Source organism: Beta vulgaris, chromosome 3 (assembly GCF_026745355.1).
Source record: "Beta vulgaris subsp. vulgaris cultivar EL10 chromosome 3, EL10.2, whole genome shotgun sequence".
In the NCBI taxonomy this organism is placed as follows: Eukaryota; Viridiplantae; Streptophyta; class Magnoliopsida; order Caryophyllales; family Amaranthaceae; genus Beta; species Beta vulgaris.
The window spans coordinates 51,870,652-51,890,124 of record NC_079204.1 but is presented as its reverse complement, the minus strand read 5'-3'; the positions used below and the strand labels follow the sequence as shown (position 1 = coordinate 51,890,124).

General features: G+C 35.6%; 1 protein-coding gene across 1 annotated transcript; it reads left to right on the top strand.

Annotated features, from left to right (window-relative positions):
• The first annotated feature begins 11,121 nt into the window (after positions 1–11,121).
• Positions 11,122–17,610, top strand: LOC104889421 (glycosyltransferase-like At3g57200). Its single transcript, XM_010674639.4, has 11 exons — positions 11,122–11,562; positions 14,581–14,730; positions 14,857–14,909; positions 15,016–15,124; positions 15,521–15,655; positions 15,787–15,831; positions 16,034–16,221; positions 16,398–16,539; positions 16,628–16,674; positions 16,966–17,053; positions 17,186–17,610. Exons 1-11 carry the CDS (start codon positions 11,230–11,232, stop codon positions 17,258–17,260), a joined length of 1,365 nt encoding a protein of 454 aa, XP_010672941.1. The 5' UTR covers positions 11,122–11,229; the 3' UTR covers positions 17,261–17,610.
• The last annotated feature ends 1,863 nt before the right edge of the window (positions 17,611–19,473 follow it).

The following is a 19,473-nucleotide window of genomic DNA, read 5'->3' as shown; positions in this document are numbered from 1 at the left end:
TATTTATAGTGGAGTGAAAATGGTGAAGCCACACATACACTCAGCGTATATGGTATTCATATTATATACATTGAATCAATTGGGATTGGCGTGAGTGGTTAAGGGGCCTTTCGCTCCTTAACCAAGGTCTCGAGTTCGAGTCTTGTGTATAGAAAAAATCCCACCTGAGAGAGATGATTCCCTTTGAGGTACCCATACAAACTCTCTCAAAAAATTAGTCTACTTGCTTAAAGCGGTGAAAAACTCCTCATAATAAGACAAAAAAAACATTATATACATCTTGAATTTCATGAAAATTTTGAACCATTATGAATTCAAATTCTAGATCTCTTGTGAAACCCTATATTGCATTTAATGATAATTGAAGAAATGGAGGCGGACAATACTTATGGTGAAACAATATGAGAGGAGACTTAAAGAGAGGGAAGGAAAGAAAAATTTTAGTTATCTAGAAATGTCTGGGTCGAATTGGGTTGGGAGCCAGATCACCTTGACTCTAGGGCTGACTTAGGTCGACATGTTAGAAAAACATTAAATATTTGAGCATAAAACTTGCAAAATTTTAAAAATTTTCTGAAAGCCCATTAGATCCATTAAAAAACAAAACTATCACTTCAACTCATTATTTAAACACACAATGTTATATGAACTTAAAATAATTGTTCTCATTTTCTCGACACTAAAATAGCTAGTCTGTGTTATAATATGATCCATATTTTAATCACTATACTTTGACTTCAATGTTTATCGATACACAACCCCTTGACCATTAATAACTCTGTTTTTTTATTGGTATATATTATAAAATTTGATATTATAAAAATATACATTGAGTCAAATCTAACAACATCATAGAAGCACATTTTTATTTTTATATGTTGGTCTAATATAACGGTCAATAGTATCAAATTAATAAATGTAAAAATCAAAATATAGTAATTTTTTACGGTTTTTTCACCAAGTACCCTCGAATTTTCAGAAGATTCACCAAGTACCATGGCACTTTTCAAAATTCACCAGGTACCCCCTGAGTTTCATAATAATACATCAAAATGCCCTTAATGACTAACGGTGGTTAACTATGTTAGTCATTAACCTTGACTCTGACCCTAACCCCAATGTCGAACCTGACCCTAATGCCTAATCCTAACCTAACCCTAATGCCCTCACCAGTAACCTCCCGACCCCATCACCTCCCCCAGTACCCAACCACAACACCGCCACCTAGCACCTGGCCCCAGCTGACCCATCCCCGACCCACCTCACAAGAAGCCCCCTCCCTACCCCCCTTTGGTTTTTGCAGCTCCCACCCTCCCCCCTTTAGTTTTCGCAATCAACAAGAGGATAGACGAGAATAGTGGCGGTAGCGAGCGAAAGAACCACCACCAACAACTATGGCGACGGAAACACGAAGAGCAATGGTGTAGAGGAGCATCTATCAACACCGTAAACTCCGACACCAGCAGGGGCAACATTTTTCGGAATGTCAGAAATCAAAGGCGGGTGAGTGGCTGCGAAAATCGAAGGGGGTAGGGTGAGGGTGGGGGCTGCGAAAATTGAGGGGGGTGGGGGGTTGCTCTTGGGTTGGAGGGGTTGGATGGTTAGGGTTATGTTTGACATTAGGGTTAGGAAAAGAAATTAGGAATAATTAGAATTTAAACAAAAAATTCGGATTATAACTAACGGAGTTAACTATCATTAGTTATTAAGGATATTTTAGTGAATTACTATAAAACTAGGAGATATTTGGTAATTTTGAAAAGTATGAAAGTACTTAGTGAATTCTATATACTTCGTGAAAAAAATCCTTTTTTTTTAATAGATGAGTTGTTAGAATAATGTAGAAAAATCTAGAAAAGATAATTACCTAAGAGTCCTAGAAAAATCTAGAGTATGAAAGACTAGGGGAAACTCTATAGCTGATATATAGATTTCCTAGAATTCTCTAGTTAGATGAAACATCTAGATTAAGGCTCTAATATGTCGGTTGACAAAAAGTAACCGACATAAGTAACTATAAATACCATGTATCATCAAAGTTGTAAGGAAGACCATAGCCAATACAATACAACAATTCCACATTACTCAACCACTACTACCACTTCTTCGTGAGCTACACCAAAAATAAAGAAAGCAAATACCATTATATCTTGTGCAAATTAATTTAAAGCCCTCACAGAAAAACAAAGTGGGCATTCAATAAAAATTCTAAGAACAGATCGTGGGGGAGAATTTACAAGTAAAGAATTTAACAGCTTCTGTAAGGAGCATGGAATCAAAAGAGAATTAACTGTCAGACGCACACCTCAGCAAAATGGTGTTGCGGAGAGAAGAAATCGGACCATTGCTGAGATGGCCCGAAGTATGATGCAAGGCAAAAACTTGCCCAAATATTTTTGGGCCGAAGCCGTACATACGGCTATCTACATTCTCAATCGATCTCCCACGAAGGCCGTCATGGGTATGACACCCCATGAAGCTTGGCATAAAAGAAAGCCAAGAGTGGAGCACCTCAAAGTATTCGGGTGCATCGCATATGCCCACATCCCGAAAGAAAATTGGGAAAAACTCGATGGAAAAGGAGAAAAATGTATCTTCATTGGATACAGTGACGAATCCAAAGGATATCGTCTCTATCAACCCGAATCTAAGAGCCTAATAATCTCAAGAGATGTCATATTCGATGAAGGAGCTCAATGGACGTGGATGGAGAATGAATCTCAGCCACGTGAAGGAGATTTTCTTCCACCAAGCCCAAGAGAGGATGAAGGCCCAAACCATCCAGCAACACAATCATCCTCCAGTCCACCATCACCGAGATCTCCAACAACATTCTCGAGATCGGTGAGTCCAACATCAGGATCAAGCTCTCAAAGCTCAGCTCCAGTAGTACGACGTTCACAAAGAGAGCGGCGACCACCAAGCTACTTGGAGGATTTCCAATGCAATCAAGCTATCATAGCTCTCTTCACTAGCGAACCACATAGCTTTCAAGAAGCATCACAAGAAGAGAAATGGATCGAGGCCATGAATGAAGAAATCAAGATGATCGAGAAAAACAACACATGGAGCTTGTTGAGAAACCTGAAGACAAAGAAGTCATCGGTCTCAAATGGGTCTACAAGGTCAAGTATAACGAAGATGGCTCCATCCAGAAATACAAGGCTCGTCTCGTCGCAAAAGGTTACTCCCAACAACCAGGGATTGACTTTAACGAGACATATGCTCCCGTTGTCCGCATGGAGACTATCAGGTCAGTCCTTGCTCTTGCTGCTCAACTTAAATTACCAGTCTTTCAATTAGATGTCAAGTCGGCATTTCTAAACGGTGAGCTCGAAGAAGAAGTATATGTTGAGCAACCGCAAGGATATCTCATCGAAGGCAAAGAAGACAAAGTATACCGCCTTCGTAAAGCCCTTTATGGGCTTAAGCAAGCACCCAGGGCCTGGAATAGCAAAATAGATGGCTACCTACTTCAAAATGGGTTTATAAAAAGCCCAAGTGAGCCATCACTATATATCAAGGCCCAAGGATCACAAGATTTTCTCATATTGTGTCTTTATGTAGATGATCTAATCTACACAGGCACTAATTCAAAAGTGATTAAGGAATTTAAGAAGGCAATGATGTCGGAATATGAAATGACCGACCTTGGTGCTATGAAGTACTTCCTTGGCATGCAAGTCAAGCAAAGCCCAGGAAGAATATTTCTCTCACAGGAGAAATATGCAGACGACCTACTTAAGAAATTCAACATGAGTGAATGCAAGCCATTGGCTACACCAATGGCACTTAATGAAAGGCTATCTAAGAACGATGGCAAAGAGAAGGTCGATGCCTTAATATATAGAAGTTTGGTCGGCTCTCTCATCTACCTCACACATACTAGGCCCGACATAGTACATGCTGTCAGCATAGTATCCAGATTCATGAGTGAGCCAAGTAAAGCTCACTTAGCAGCAGCAAAAAGGATTCTCAGGTACGTCAAGGGAACAAAAGGATATGGAATCCTGTACGAAACAGAAGAGAATCACAAGCTTACAGGATACACAGACAGCGATTGGGCCGGAAGCATTGACGATCGAAAGAGTACAAGTGGCTACGTCTTCCAGCTGGGAACCAAGGCCATATCTTGGTCATCAAAGAAACAAGCTACAGTAGCTCTGTCATCAGCAGAAGCAGAGTATGTAGCAGCAACAAGTGCAGCATGTAAAGCAGTATGGCTGAAGAGAATTCTCAATGATCTACAACAGACATCAAAAGAACCAACAACTATCTATTGCGACAACATGTCTGCAATAGCCATGACAAAGAATCCAGTCTTTCACAGCCGCACGAAGCACATTGAGATACGACATCATTTCATCCGAGAGTTGGTCGACAAACAAGAGATCGAACTACAATTCTGCAAGACGGGGGAGCAGCTCGCTGACATATTCACTAAAGCAATTCCGACAGAGAAGTTCATCCAGTTCAGAAGACAACTTAGAGTTCAAGATTTTTCTCATTAGGGGGAGTGTTAGAATAATGTAGAAAAATCTAGAAAAGATAATTACCTAAGAGTCCTAGAAAAATCTAGAGTATGAAAGACTAGGGGAAACTCTATAACTGATATATAGATTTCCTAAAATTCTCTAGTTAGATGAAACATCTAGATTAAGGCTCTAATATGTCGGTTGACAAAAAGTAACCGACATAAGTAACTATAAATACCATGTATCATCAAAGTTGTAAGGAAGACCATAGCCAATACAATACAACAATTCCACATTACTCAACCACTACTACCACTTCTTCGTGAGCTACACCAAAAATAAAGAAAGCAAATACCATTATATCTTGTGCAAATTAATTTTTTTTCTATCATGAGTTACACTTACTATCTTTAGGGATAACTTCTAATGTCTTATAATACATAAATTACAAGTTTGCCTTATCTAACTCTGTTGGTAAATAAATCAATTAAGAAACCTTCGAAAGTAGGACATGGGAAGCACTAACTTGAGATTATATATAGAAAGATACCATAATCATTATGGCATCATCGATTAATTATGAATCACAGGACATGGAAACCACACAGATTTTGTCAAAGTGTGTGAACGTTTCAACCTTGTTCCAACACGACTCGACACACATATTACTTATTACTATAAATCTTATGATTCCAAGTGTCCAATGTACCAACTGCCGACTTCCCAAATCGGTTAATTCAAAGAATTATTTTATTTTCCAATTAGTTGAAATCATAGGTTATGATATGTAAACTTGGACTACTACTTTAATTATATTATGACTTACATATTTCTTTGAATATATTTTCATTTAGCTCATATGACTTATGCTCTAATGTCTCACCTGAATTTAATAAGTGATTTTTAATAACATCAAAACTATACTTACCGACTAAGTAACGTTTACTAACAAACAGTTGATACTAATCAACAGAATTAACATTTTCAAAAAATATTAAACGAGACCGTCTAATTTTAATATAAAATTAAACCTAGGGCCTGTTCTCCCCAGCTTATTTTCAGTTCAATTTAGTTCAGTTCAATTCAGTTCAGTTCAATTCAGTTCAGTTCAGATCAGTTCAGTTCAGATTAGTTCAGTTCAGTTCAGTTCAGTTCAGCTCTTGACAATACTTTTACTCTCACATATCACTATTCATTTCAGTTCAGTTCAGTTGAATTCAGTTCAGCTCAATTCAGATCAGTTCAATTCAGTTCAGTTCAGATCAGTTCAGTTCAGTTCAGTCCAGCTGTTTTATGCCGAAGAGAACAGGTCCCTAGTCACTAAATAGATTAAACTAGTCACCGAAAGAAATTAACCTAGTTACTATTGGGCTAAGGGCCTATTCTCCCTAACTTATTTTCAGTTCAGTTCAGTTCAGCTCCAATCAGTTCAGTTCAGATCAGTTAAGCTCCAATCAGTTCAGTTCAGCTCAGCTCAGTTTAAATCAGTTCAGTTCAATTCAGCTCCATTCTTTTATAACCATTTTGTTAAATATTATTATTATGTTGGTATAATTTATTTTACTAATTACTCTTATTATTATTATTATTATTATTATTATTATTATTATTATTATTATTTATTTTTATATCATTATTATTAAGTACTCCCTCCGTTTCTTAAAGATCTTCCCACTTACTGTTCCTACAGATGCCAAGGAAAATCAAGTTGTGTGGGGCATGGTGTGAGTAAAGTAGGAGAGAGAAAGGGGTTAAGATATATAAACAAATAAAAAGGGGTTAAAGTAGGAGAGAGAAAGGGAGTAAAATTGAATTAATAATGTAATGGTGGACCATAGGATAGTGACATGAGAGGGTAAATAGGGAAATTTGTTTTGCCAAATAAGGAATAAAGCAAAAGTGGGAAGATCTTTTGGAAACACCCTTAAACGGAAAGTGGGAAGATCTTTAGGAAACGGAGGGATTATTATTATTATTATTATTATTATTATTATTATTATTATTATTATTATTATTATTATTATTATTATTATTATTGCTGTTGTTTCTATATATTATTTTGTTTATTATAGCTTTACTCGTTATTATTACTATTATTATTAGGATGAATATGGTTTAGGTTAAAGCACAAATAAACCCACATTTTTTAGCCCATAAACCAATCAAATCGCTTCAAGACGGTTTATGATGTAATTTTAGCGGTCCAACCCAATCATTATTTTTACTACTAAATATTATTATATTATTAAATCCAATTATCAAAATAGTAATATTAATTTACTTCTTAGATATTATTGTTATTATATATCATCATCAAGTATTAATATATTAATACAAATAATATAAACTAATTATTAATTATCATTATTATCAGTAATTATTATTATTATTAATTTATGATTATTAATATTATTTATTTATAACTATCATTTAAAATATCCAAAATACTATTATTATTATTAGTATTCATTATTATTACTTATCATTATATTATTATTTAATATTCATATTATTATTGTTTAAATATTAGTTATATATTTATTACATTTAATTTAATTCAATTCAATTCTGTTCAGTTCAGTTCAGCTCAGTTCAGTTCAGCTCCAATCGGTTCAGCTCCAATCGGTTAAACTCCAATCAGTTCAGTTCAGCTGTTTTATGCCGAAGAGAACAGACCCTTATTCTCTTTTTAATATTGGGCTTATAATTGCCTAATTTTAGTTTAAAAGTAGGCGGTCTCTTACAAGACAAACTCTAACATTTTTTGATTGTTGATTCCCTAGTTTTTATCTTATTAGAGTATAGTTTACTGAACTAAACTGGTAAAATTGAATTCAACTAATCAAACCTCAATTTAATATAATTAAACTTTTACCGTTAATTCGTTATCAGAATTTGTCTGTATTTATTTTTATTAAATAAATAATGTTGGAGAAAGCGGAACCTAACAACCCATTTGATTGCTGATAATAAATAATTGTAGTAATGATACTTAGGTTATATGTACTTTTGTGATTATTACCTCATGTTAATGTCATTTATGGACGTTCTGACGTTGTTAATGTAACACCATTTCCAAATGAACGTTCTCACGTTGCTAATGTAACACGATTTCCAAATATGTGTTTTTCTTCATAATTTTTCATTTTACAATTTACAATACCTCTTATTTTATAATATCATGATCTTACCATTAAACTAAAACTTGTGTTTGTCACAAAATATCAATCCAATTTTTTTTATCTTATACTCCCTCCGTTTCCTAAAGATCTTCTCACTTACTGTTCCTATAGATACCAAGGAAAATCAAGTTGTGTGGGGCATGGTGTGAGTAAAGTAGGAGAGAGAAATGGGTTAAGATAAATAAACAAATAAAAAGAGGTTAAAGTAGGAGAGAGAAAGGGAGTAAAATTGAATTAGTAATGTAATGGTGGACCATATGATAGTGACATGAGAGGGTAAATAGGGAAATTTGTTTTGCCAAATAAGGAATAAAGCAAAAGAGGGAAGATCTTTTGGAAACACCCTTAAACGGAAAGAGGGAAGATCTTTAGGAAACGGAGGGAGTATATAATTACCCGTGACATCACCCAGTATCCCGAATACAACAACAAATTTACTTACGAAAATTAAAATTATACTGGAAGAACATAAAAAAATGGATAAAAATGAAAAATGGTTAGGAAAGAAGAAAAATATATTGTTTCTTAATATCTCACTATCCGTTCGTGGCTATAAATCAAAATACTCCCTTAGTTTTTTTTTTTTTTTTTTTTTTATCATTTCACTTGCCTTTTCAGAATCTCCACTTTTCACACTTTAATATTAATAATTTTAAGGAAAATGATATACATAGCCCTTAGGGCTATGTATAAGGTGCTTAAAATGGAAAGAAAATATTAAATCAAGCATTTATTACCTCAATTGATGTGAAAATGTGTATTGAATTCTTAAATTGTTTCCATTTAAAGAAATGTATTTAATGCTTATATGTAGCCCTAAGGGCTACATATATCATTACCCTAATTTTAATTAACAAAAAAAAATTATTCTTTAGTACGTACATTTTTTAATTTTCTAACTTTATTGCTTCACTTGCCCTTTCACAATTTCCAAAAAAAAAACCCTCTTTTTGTAAACAAAAGAATTTGAGCAGTGGAAGTTTATTGACTTCTTCCAAGGCCGTTCACTCGGTATTATGAGAACTTCACAATATCACATAATGATCGAAGTTTGGATAAAAAGAACATAATGATCGAAGTAATTGTAAATTTCTATAGACTAAATTGTCTGATTAGAAAAATTACATTCTTACGTACGCTAGCATGTTCCTATCTCTCTCTCTTTTTTTTTTTAGACTAACATGTTATTGACTAAATCTAACCATTAATCTACACATAAGCACCACATGTCATAGACATTTCATATGAAAACTATAAAAATTACTCCGTAATCCACATACCACCTCGGCTAAAATTACCATCTCCCGAGTTGTTTTTTTTTTTAAAAAAAAAAATACATGAAAGGACTAGTGAATCCTATTTCAGGGAAAAATCACTACACTTAATCTAGTGAAATTCCTATGTCAAGGAGAGACCACTAGACATTAAAGTACAAAGAAAGGAAAAAAAAACCTAGATCTAGCTCCTCAAGGAGGCAGTACAAAGATCGGTAGCGAGAGCCACATAAGTGGCTTCAATTCTTTGAGCTTCACATAAGCGGGTAAAGTGGACCATCCCGCTAATGAAGAGAGCAGATCTGACGAAGAAAACGCTCGTCAGTGGTGGAGGAGCTAAACCGACAGCAGGTCGGGGCGGAGTCGATGCAGAACCATCGACCAGGGCAGCACTCATTCTCTTGGAGGCGAGATCTCCCCACCGACGAAGAGAGAGAGTAAAAAAACTCAAGATCTTGACAAAAAAACTTGAGATGGGGTGCTAAGAATTCAGGGTTTGTGGTGCGACGACCATCAACCACCACATCGGCACCACCAAGAGAAACGACGAGGCAGTGAGCTGATGGGTCTCTTGACGAAGGAGGTGAATCTCCGCAGATCGGGGTGGAGATGGCTAAGAAGGATACTGAGAGGGGGGAGCAGTGGAGAAGAGGGCGATGGATTTAAGAGGGCGGTGGAAGGCTTTTGAGAGAGGCAGTGGATTATAAGGGGCAGTGGAAGGCTTTTGAGAGAGGCGGTAGAAGGGACTAAGGGAGCGGTAAAAGGGTTCATAAAGAAGTCTATAGAAAAGCGAAAGCCCTTCTCTCTAGATTTCTCTACTTCAGATTTATGTACACTTCCCCGAGTCTTTTGTTTACCGTATACATTTAAAGGTGTAAAAGATATTATTACATACAATTTCCATTATCATGTAAACTTAATAAAGACATTGTTGTTATTTGCCTTCTAACCAATAATCTCTCTGGCCTCCACTATCTAATCCACCAACCTTATATGCATGCAATACCTGCGAAAACATGTATAAATGTAAATTAATTACTAATTATATGTAATAAATCAGGAATTTTCAATTATTTATTCAGTTTATCCCACTAAATTAGGAATTTTTAAATTTTCAAAAATTTAGTTCGTTGAAAGGAAAGTACTAAGTGTAAATTTTCACTATTTCCTTCTTGTTGTGCCTTTTTTTTTTTTTTTTTATCTTTTTATTGTTTTTAATTAATTAGGCTATACATCCTCTTTTTTTCGTATGTCCCACCCCTGTTCTCATATATAATAAAAATTATTTCTCTGTCCTTTTCCACATTTGTCATTTGATCTTATAGTATTAACTAGAATTAGCTACCTAAATCTTCTTGTCTCAAAATTTGATCATGATTATTCTATAACTTTTATCACACACTAAAGTGTATCATGAGTATGGTAATTGGTACATCTAAAATCAATTTTTTTTTTCTCGTTTAAAACCTCTAAATGACAAAAATTGTAAATAAGCAAAAATACGCTTATATATACCATACACATGATAACACCCTAATATTTTATAATAAATACACTCTGATTATTCCTCAATACTAACTTACTTTTTTTGTTGCGCTTCTTTTTGTTGGTAATGACTTTTTAAAATACCTTTTGCAAAACAAAAATGAAATGATGTTCTTTCTATCCATGGAGATGATAGACAGTGCTTTTCCACTTGTAATTTGAAGAGAGACATTTCAAATTTTGCAATTGCTCTTCAATTTGTGGTTCAATAGTTTTTGCAGATTTGGGGTTTTTAATGCTGCAGATTTTCGGTGTGGTGGGCTGGTGGGATGGCGGCGGCTGTGGGGGGAGGCGGCGGCGGCTGCAGTTTGTTGGTGGTGGTGCTGGTGGGAGAAGGGAAAAGGGGAGTGAGGGGAAGGAAGGTGGAGGGAGAAAAAGGAAAGGTATAAAATACTATATAATTATATGTATTTAGGGCGTTAGTAAGAAATTTGAGGGCGTCGAATAACAAAGCGCAAAAAAAATAGTCAAGAAAAAGAATCGTGGAAAATGACTTATTCCATAACTTAAACTTCTAATTTTAAATTAGAAAGAAATGAAAAAAAAGATCAACGGTTAGTCGGTTACTTGTCTCTTCTCTATTGGCTTACATTTTTTTATTTTTTCCCTCCCATAGTTATAAATACTTCCCCCTCCTTCAACGTGTATTAGTCAATTGTTCAATCTTCATCATCTTACACCAAAAAATCAAAGACTAAATCTTTTTCTTCTTCTTAATTTCCCATCAATTTTGTTTTCATACTTGAATAATTAATGGCAACTTTCATTAAAACTCCAAGATTAATTATAAACCCATCTCCTAGACTTCCTTGTTCAACATCTTCTTCTTCATTATCTTCTTACTCCACCAAAAACTTCATGTATAGAGTACCTTCATGGCTTCTAGTTTTCCTACTCTTTTCTGTTTCTTTATTAACCTTCTTCCTTCAATGGCACGGCGGCGACATCGACCCGATCAACCAATGGTCACTTCAACCGGTTGTTTCCACTCTTGGGTGCGCCACCAAAGTTTTGGGTGGAAACTCATCTGTTTCCTCTGATTTTAGAAGCTGGAAGTTTTATAATGAATCTAACGTTACACCTAAGGTTAGTTCATATTTTTCATGCATAATCATTATACTTATAAAGGAATTTAATTAATTGGTTGAGGAAATTTATCTAAACAATTACAAAGATGTAACGGTATTGGTGTACAAAACAAGTGCATGACTATATCATTTTTTCCAGGTTACTTTATAGCAAGCAAAATGAGCTACTTATTATGTAGAGGAAGACATTCTATGCCCTTAAGTATGAAATTTATTGACAAAGAAATAACAAATATCTGTATAATTAATAATATGTAACCTTAAAAAAAATTGATGATTTTATCATATGTCTATCAGTTTCTCAATTGTTGCCAATAGCTAATGATGTGTATTTAGTTGAATGAACCAATTGGGAGTGTTTAGTGTCAGGGGAAAATACTGACGCGAATCATGTTGGAATAAGTTGGAATTTTTTAGATTTTTGGAGACGAAATTAGAATTTTTTTTATTTAAGAGACCAAATTTCTAGAGTAAAATTTTATTTAAAAAGGGAATCGAATGTTCAAAATATCTTATGTTATGAGACAAAAATGGCGGATATTGAAATGAAAAGTGCAAATTGAGAGGCTCGAATAAAATATGGAGTTTTGGACAATTTCAACTATCTATTACCAATTCCAACTATTTTTTTTTTTTTGATAATTTTACCAATTCCAACTATTATGTAACTAAAACTTTCACCTTCAACTCTTAAAAGATATTCAAAACATAGGAGAGACCATGAGTCCATGTCTCCATGACTTGTACCAACCCCCTTACTTTTTTTGCCACTATGCCCTTTGTTGGTAAAGTAAAGTAAGCTTGATGTCGAAGTGGTTTGATATTCATAATAGTAGTTTTTAGAGGCGCATACATAGAGTTACGACTCGACTTCTTAGCCAATGTTCAAAGTTTGAATCTTCATCTAAGTACGAGAGTTTCAGGGTGATGTCCAAGGTTTCAAATTTTCATCGAAACTAAGAGGCAGGCGAGAAGGGTGTATGGATCACATAATGTAGGTGGATTGAACCATGTGAGAGCATGGTCCAAATAAGTTGCTTTATGGTCCAAAAAGAAATTCTAAATACATATTTTTTTTAAGTGAGAGTTACAATTACAAGATTAGGAGAATACAAGGGCGTTTAATAGAGTGAAAGCTGATCTATAACATATAATTCTCCATTTAAAATGATCCAAAATTTCAATACATTGTCATAATTCCCTAAACTTGATATTTCAAATATGATAATTTTCATTTGAAAACCCAATTTTTGTAATGAGCCCCTATTCGTTTCAACATTTCCTACTAAATTAAACTTATTTTTGCTGAATTGAACTTATAAAACACGCAGTCATTATAATATAATCTTTGGTTAATGATTTTTATCTGATTCTCCAACGACACCGACGGGCAAGCATGTAGATGGCCGGCCCGACGACGACGACCCATTTGATGGCATTGCATTCACATTTGCATGATTTTAGAGATTGATTGTGAAGTGGTGGTCGACCACGACTGAAGCATTTCCTGAAATAAAAACATTTTAGTAGTCCCAATACACTAAGAATAGGAGGCTTGCACCTTACAAAATTCTATAAATCTCAGTAGTCGAACTCCATTATTCATAGGACTTAGGTACTAAATAGGAGTCATAGGACATACCTCGCACATTCTATACAGCAACAAACCTGCCGATCCTCGAGGCAGTAAACGTGAATTTTAATATCTTATACTACCACTTACTCCCTTTGTTCTAAAATCTTTCGATTTGTAAATTTGACACTATTTATAATTAAAAGGAATCTCCTAAATTCTTTTTAATATATAAGAAAAAAAAGTCATATAAAATCTTGTTTCAATCATCTAAAGGAGTACATTTAGAATACCAAATTTTTATAATTTTTATTAATATGTATTAAAGATATTAATCATGCATACAAAACGTGCATCAACAAATGTTAAAAGTGGAAATAGGAAGGAAGACCATTGAGGAACGGAAGAGCATTATGTGTAAACTAGTCTCGTATGCACGCGACGCGTGCGATAACATATTAGTATTAATTAGAGGTGATCATTTTGGTCCGGCCCATTTTTGGATAGATTTTTCCGGCCCGCGACCGGGCCCGACCCGATTTTTTTGGCTTTGGGCAAGCCAAAAACGACTTTTTAGGCTATTTTTTGCTCGGCTCGTTTTAGGGCCGAAATAACGGGCTTTGGGCACAAAAATTCGGTCCGAATTTAGGCTCGGCCTGTTTAATGGGCAATTTTTTGGCCGCGGCCCGGTCCAGCCCATGATCACCTCTAGTATTAATAATAGTATTAGGAATCGTAAAAAAATTAATGTTAATGCGAAAATAAATAAACATGTATTTCGTACTTACAATTTAGTTTCACAAACCATAGGATCGAAAAAGAAGATAAGAGGTAGTATGTAAACAAATGGGCCACCTCAAATTGTAAATAGAAAATGTAAAACAGAGGTAGTATTACTCCATCTTAAAAAAAAATTAGAGGTGATGAAATGACGGGTTGGGTCACCTCAACAAAAATTAACCCGCTTGTCGGGTTTTACCAAAATTTCGGGTAATTTTTTTGTACCAATACACTTTTTTGGGCCAAAATCAGGTTGAGCCAATTTTTAAACAATAAATATTTTTTAAGTTTCCCAAAAATTGACGCAAACAAAAAAAATCAAGTCGCGCCCGAAAAATCTACCTAAGCTCGTTTTTTTTTGGGTTGGGCTAATCTTGATCAGCTTTAAAATTTTGATATTATTAGAAAACACACTATAATAAATCTAATAAGATAGCACATTAATCATAATTTTTTTCTTAAACATAAATAAAATTTTATAAATTTGAATACTTTAAATAGTATTTTCTTCATTTCTTCTAATGGAATAGAATGACGTGAATACCAGTCCTTATGCTGAGTAATTGTAACATAAAATGAACTAAAACATATCGACTCGTGCGGAAACTTCCAGTTTACATATTAATTAGAATACTGATTATGAGTTGATGTAACTTGTGTTAGATATGTATTACTTCAACCACTTCAGCTGGCTTAGAGGAAGTTCTTCCATGGATCTTATTCCATAAGGTTGTGGGCGTCACAAACTTTTTCCTCTTCGTGGAAGGGAAGGCTGCAAGCCCCAATGTATCTAAAGTACTTGAGTCTATTCCTGTGAGTTTATTAACTTACCTTTAAGTTTGTTATTTAATACTAGTATTACTACTTCTTTGCCTTGTTTTTGCAATTTTGCATGATTATGAACTGATGTTAATTAGTTCTTGTTTGTCTTGCTCATAGGGAGTAAAAGTTATACCTAGAACAAGAGAATTAGAGGACCAACAAGCTAAGAGGTTGGTAATTTTGATTTAGATACTTTCAACGGAAAACACCTAAACCAATCCAATTAATCATTTCTCACTTTGCTAACAAACTTTGCTCCTAATTTTGGGTTGACAGTCGAATTTGGAACGAGACTTGGCTTTCAGACGCCTTCCACAAGCCATGCAACAGCGCGTTATTTGTGAAGCAAAATCTGAACATGGAAATGGCTATAGCCATGGCAAGGGTATGCACTATCAATCAATCTTAACTCTTGAGTACTTTTAACGGGTAATTATGATGTACTTCCTCCGTTCCATAATAAGTGAAACACTTCTCTAGGGGCCTGTTCTCCCCAGCTTATTTTCAGTTCAGTTCAGTTCAATTCAGCTCTTGACAATACTTTTACTCTCACATATCACTATTCATTTAAGTTCAGTTCAATTCAATTCAGTTCAGTTCAGTTTAGTTTAGTTCAGTTGTTTTATGCCGAAGAAAACAGACCCTAAAAAAGCTCTCACATAAAAAAGAGAAGTGTTTCACTTATTATGGAATGGATGAAGTATTTAGTATTCATTTTATAGCTAGATTCATGAATAATCCAATTATAAAAACAACTCTTGAAACCGTCCTATATATGTAGGATTCAAGCATGGATTGGATTCTCCATGTTGATACCGATGAACTCCTGCACCCTGCAGGGACTCCAGACTACTCAGTGAGAGACATACTAGCAAAAGTTCCAAGTGATGTTGATGCAGTTGTATTTACTAACTATGTGAGTACTAGATCTTTAGAAATTACTTATTTCAACTTCTTTTCCATCTTCCTAGTTTGATTAGCTCAAGTATAAAGTTATAATTGTTTCGTCTTACAACTGTATTGTGAACAGCTTATTTTTCATTTCAGGAGAGTGCAGTTGAGAGGGATGACATTAAAGAACCTTTTAGTGAGGTCAGTTTAACTAAGGGTCTGTTTTCCCCAGTTTATTTTCAGTTCAGTTCAATTCAGTTCAGTTCAGTTGTTTTATGTCGAAGAGAACAGGCCCTAATTGGTTCTGATTAGCAAAAACAGGACACAATGGAAATTTTTTTGTATCACAATACTTGCATTGCTCTCCTCTGATGTCTTTTATTAACCTATATATATATTTCAGGTTACATTGTTCAAAAAAAATTATGAGCATCTTCCAAATGATTCAAACTTTGAACTATACAAAATTGCAACTCGAGGTAATCCCAACTATTTCCTAACATATGGAAATGGAAAATCGGCTGCAAGAATCAAAGATCACCTTCGCCCCAATGGTGCTCATCGGTGGTATAACTATGTCAATGAGCCCAAGTATGTTTCGTTTCGTTTCATCCTTAATTAATGCTCCATCTTCTTGATGTGATTAGATGGATTAATTAGCATCTTTGCAAAAAACATAGGATGTGATGTGTACGTAATTACCACATCCACATGATGGGATTGCCACAATGTGAATAAAAGTAGTGTTCTTTGATGATCATCGACAGAGAGATCAAAGTGGATGAAGCAGCAATTTTGCACTACACATATGCAAGATTTTCCGACTTAACTTCAAGGCGTGATAGATGTAATTGCCAACCTACAAAACAGGATGTCAAAAGATGCTTCTGGTTGGATTTTGATAGATCAGTATGTCAGTTAAACTAATTCATTATTATCTCTTATAATTCATTTTTTCTTCTTACATCTCACTAAAATGCAATTGCTGGAATTGCAGGCATTTATAATAGCTTCTACTGAAACACCCGAAAGAATGCTTCAATGGTGAGATTACAGACCCCCACACCTATTTGCGCCGTAAAAACCTCTCTAATATAACATTATCCTTCTGATACCTATCAACTTTCGTGCTATTGTACCCCGCTGAACTTCTATTCATCGCCCTGAAATTACTTCTGATACCTATCAAGCTTTGGTCATTTGCCCCATTTCTCAAACATTTCGTTTTGGGGTTTTCCCAAAAGCTGAACCATTTTCATGCTACATAGAATCACATGTAGGATCAAAATTTTGACGACTAAACCATCATGGCATTAATATTTGTTTCTTATGCAGGTATGGAGACCATGTAGTGTGGAACAATAAAAATATGAACCTCAAATTACTCAAGTATGGCATTTTAACACGCATTTATACTCCCATGGTGAGCTTCCACAGATTAATTGTCACATACTATACTCTATAGTATAGTTTGAAGCAATTTTTACGACACTTTTTTCGAACTAAACTAGTTTTTTTTTTACAACAAAAGTCTCACTTGTTAAAATTCTTGCAGGTCATAATTCAGAAGTTAAAAGAACAGGGGATTTTTGCTTCTATAATCGCATCAGTGGAGGTTGCTTCTGCCTAAATCATCATCCGTACAAAAAATTGACTAAATGCTGAAATCTTTTTAGCAGGAAAAAATTTTCTTCGAGTAAGATTGGTGGCAAAGATAACATCCATAACAAGAAGCTAAGGGACTTAAACATTGGTCATTCTTTACAATATAACCTTCTTGTATTGTATCATTAATATTCTTTTATTAGGAAGACTAGTATTATGTTAGAGTTATCTTAGGCATTTTGAGATATTCCATATTCTTTCCTATTTTTTAGGGAAGTTATTTTGATACTCCTTGATTTCCTCTTCTTAGAGGATTTACTTGTATTATATACCGTGATTGTTAATGAGAAGATCTCAAGCTTTTTCTGTGCCTTATCATTTTGTCATGGTATCAAGAGCAGGTTAACAAAACCAAACAAATTTTTTTCGCCATGGCCGGTGATGAAACGCCTCCACCGCCACCACCACCACCGGTTAAAATTGACGCTTCCTCACCGTTTTCCTCGGTCCTTAAGACCGTCCCAGTGATTTCATTACTCCCACTCGTCTCACTCATGACAACTATGCCGACTGGGCCGCGGATGTTCACCTTGCGCTAGTGGCTAGGCGCAAATTCGTATTTGTTGACGGTACTATCACTTCCCCTCTTCCTCCTTGTACTGAGTCGGATTGGCTCACCATCAATGCTATGCTAGTGTCTTGGATCACGAACACTATCACACCTGAGGTAAAAAGTACTTAACTAAGTATCGTGAGGCTCGTCGTTTGTGGGATCATTTAAAACATCGATTTTCTATTGTTAATGGCCCTCGAATTCAACAACTAAAATCTTCTATTTCTCGTTGTGAACAAACCAAGAGTATGCCTGTTTCTACTTATTATGACAAGTTGAATGCTTTGTGGGAAGAATTCTCCCTTCTTGAACCTCCTATTCGTTGTTCTTGTTGTTCTAAATGTAATGTTTCTGATTTGCATTCTCAACGTTGTGAAACGGTCAAATTACATGAGTTTTTAATGGATCTATACTCTGAATTCTATGCTCACCTACGGAAAAATATTCTGTCCTCTAACCCGTTGCCCACTCTGGATAGAGCGTATCATCTGGCCGTGCAGGATGAGCGGGTAAGGCTCTCGCAATCTTCGGTCGTGGACCCTCCTGGTTCCACGAATGTTCTAGGTTTTTCGGTTTGGGCTTCGCCCCCCCCCCCCGTCGTGGGTCATCCTCTTCGGGTGCTCGTGTGGTGTGTGGTAAGTGCCATAAAAATGGCCACGAGTCTACTTCTTGCTGGGCCCATCTTACCTGTACCCATTGTAACAAGAAAGGTCATGTCATCGCCCACTGTTATGAACTTCATGGCTACCCAGATAAGACCAAAGGCCCCGCCTCTCGTGGTCGTGTGCCCCCTACTGCCCGTGCGCATGCTGCTGTCAGTAGCCTTGGGGGTCCCGTGGTCTCTTTGGATGTTCCCAGCAGCACCCCCTCCGCTTCGTCTCTCTTTACGGCTGAGCAGTGGAAAGCTCTTGCCAGCTTGTTTGGTAATGCCCAGGTTCCTGTAAACCGTTTGAATGGTGAGTTTGATAAAAATATGTGGATTATTGATATAGGGGCTACTCATCATGTTACGGGTACTGCTACTTGGTTACTTGATTCTCATGCTTTTGATTGTCCTGTTGGGCTTCCTAATGGGGCCACTGTTCTGTCTACTATGCTGGGCTCGATTTGTTTATCCTCCACCATTACTCTTAAAAATGTTCTTTATGTTCCTAATTTGAGCTGCAATTTGCTTTCTGTTTCTCAGCTTTGTGATGATTTGCAGTGCGTTGTCCAATTTACTAATTCTTTGTGTGTCATTTAGGGCCCCATGAAGGAGCAGATTGGAACGGGGACTAGGAAGGCTGGTCTCTACTACTTGTAGGGCAATGATACTGTTCATCATGTTGCTGTTCCTCCCACCTCTTCTCTTCTGGACCTCTGGCATCAACGACTTGGTCATCCGTCTGAGAAAATAGTCAAACTTATTCGTCCCCTGTGCAATCATAAAGGACGTTTGGATCCTAATTGTGAGATTTGCTTTCGCTCAAGACATTCTCGTACTAAATTTCCTTCTAGTGATAATAAGACATCTCGTGTGTTTGAAAAAATTCATTGTGATTTATGGGGTCCTTATCGTCATGTTTCTTCTAGTGGTGCTCGTTACTTTCTTACTATTGTGGATGATTTTTCTAGAGTTGTTTGGA

Excerpts from the sequence above, each read along its gene's own strand:
- LOC104889421 (XM_010674639.4), top strand. The coding sequence starts at position 11,230 with ATGGCAACTTTCATTAAAACTCCAAGATTAATTATAAACCCATCTCCT. Across the intron at positions 11,563-14,580 it reads AATCTAACGTTACACCTAAG|ATATGTATTACTTCAACCAC; the intron begins GTTAGTTCATAT and ends AACTTGTGTTAG. Across the intron at positions 15,125-15,520 it reads TGGCTATAGCCATGGCAAGG|GATTCAAGCATGGATTGGAT; the intron begins GTATGCACTATC and ends CTATATATGTAG.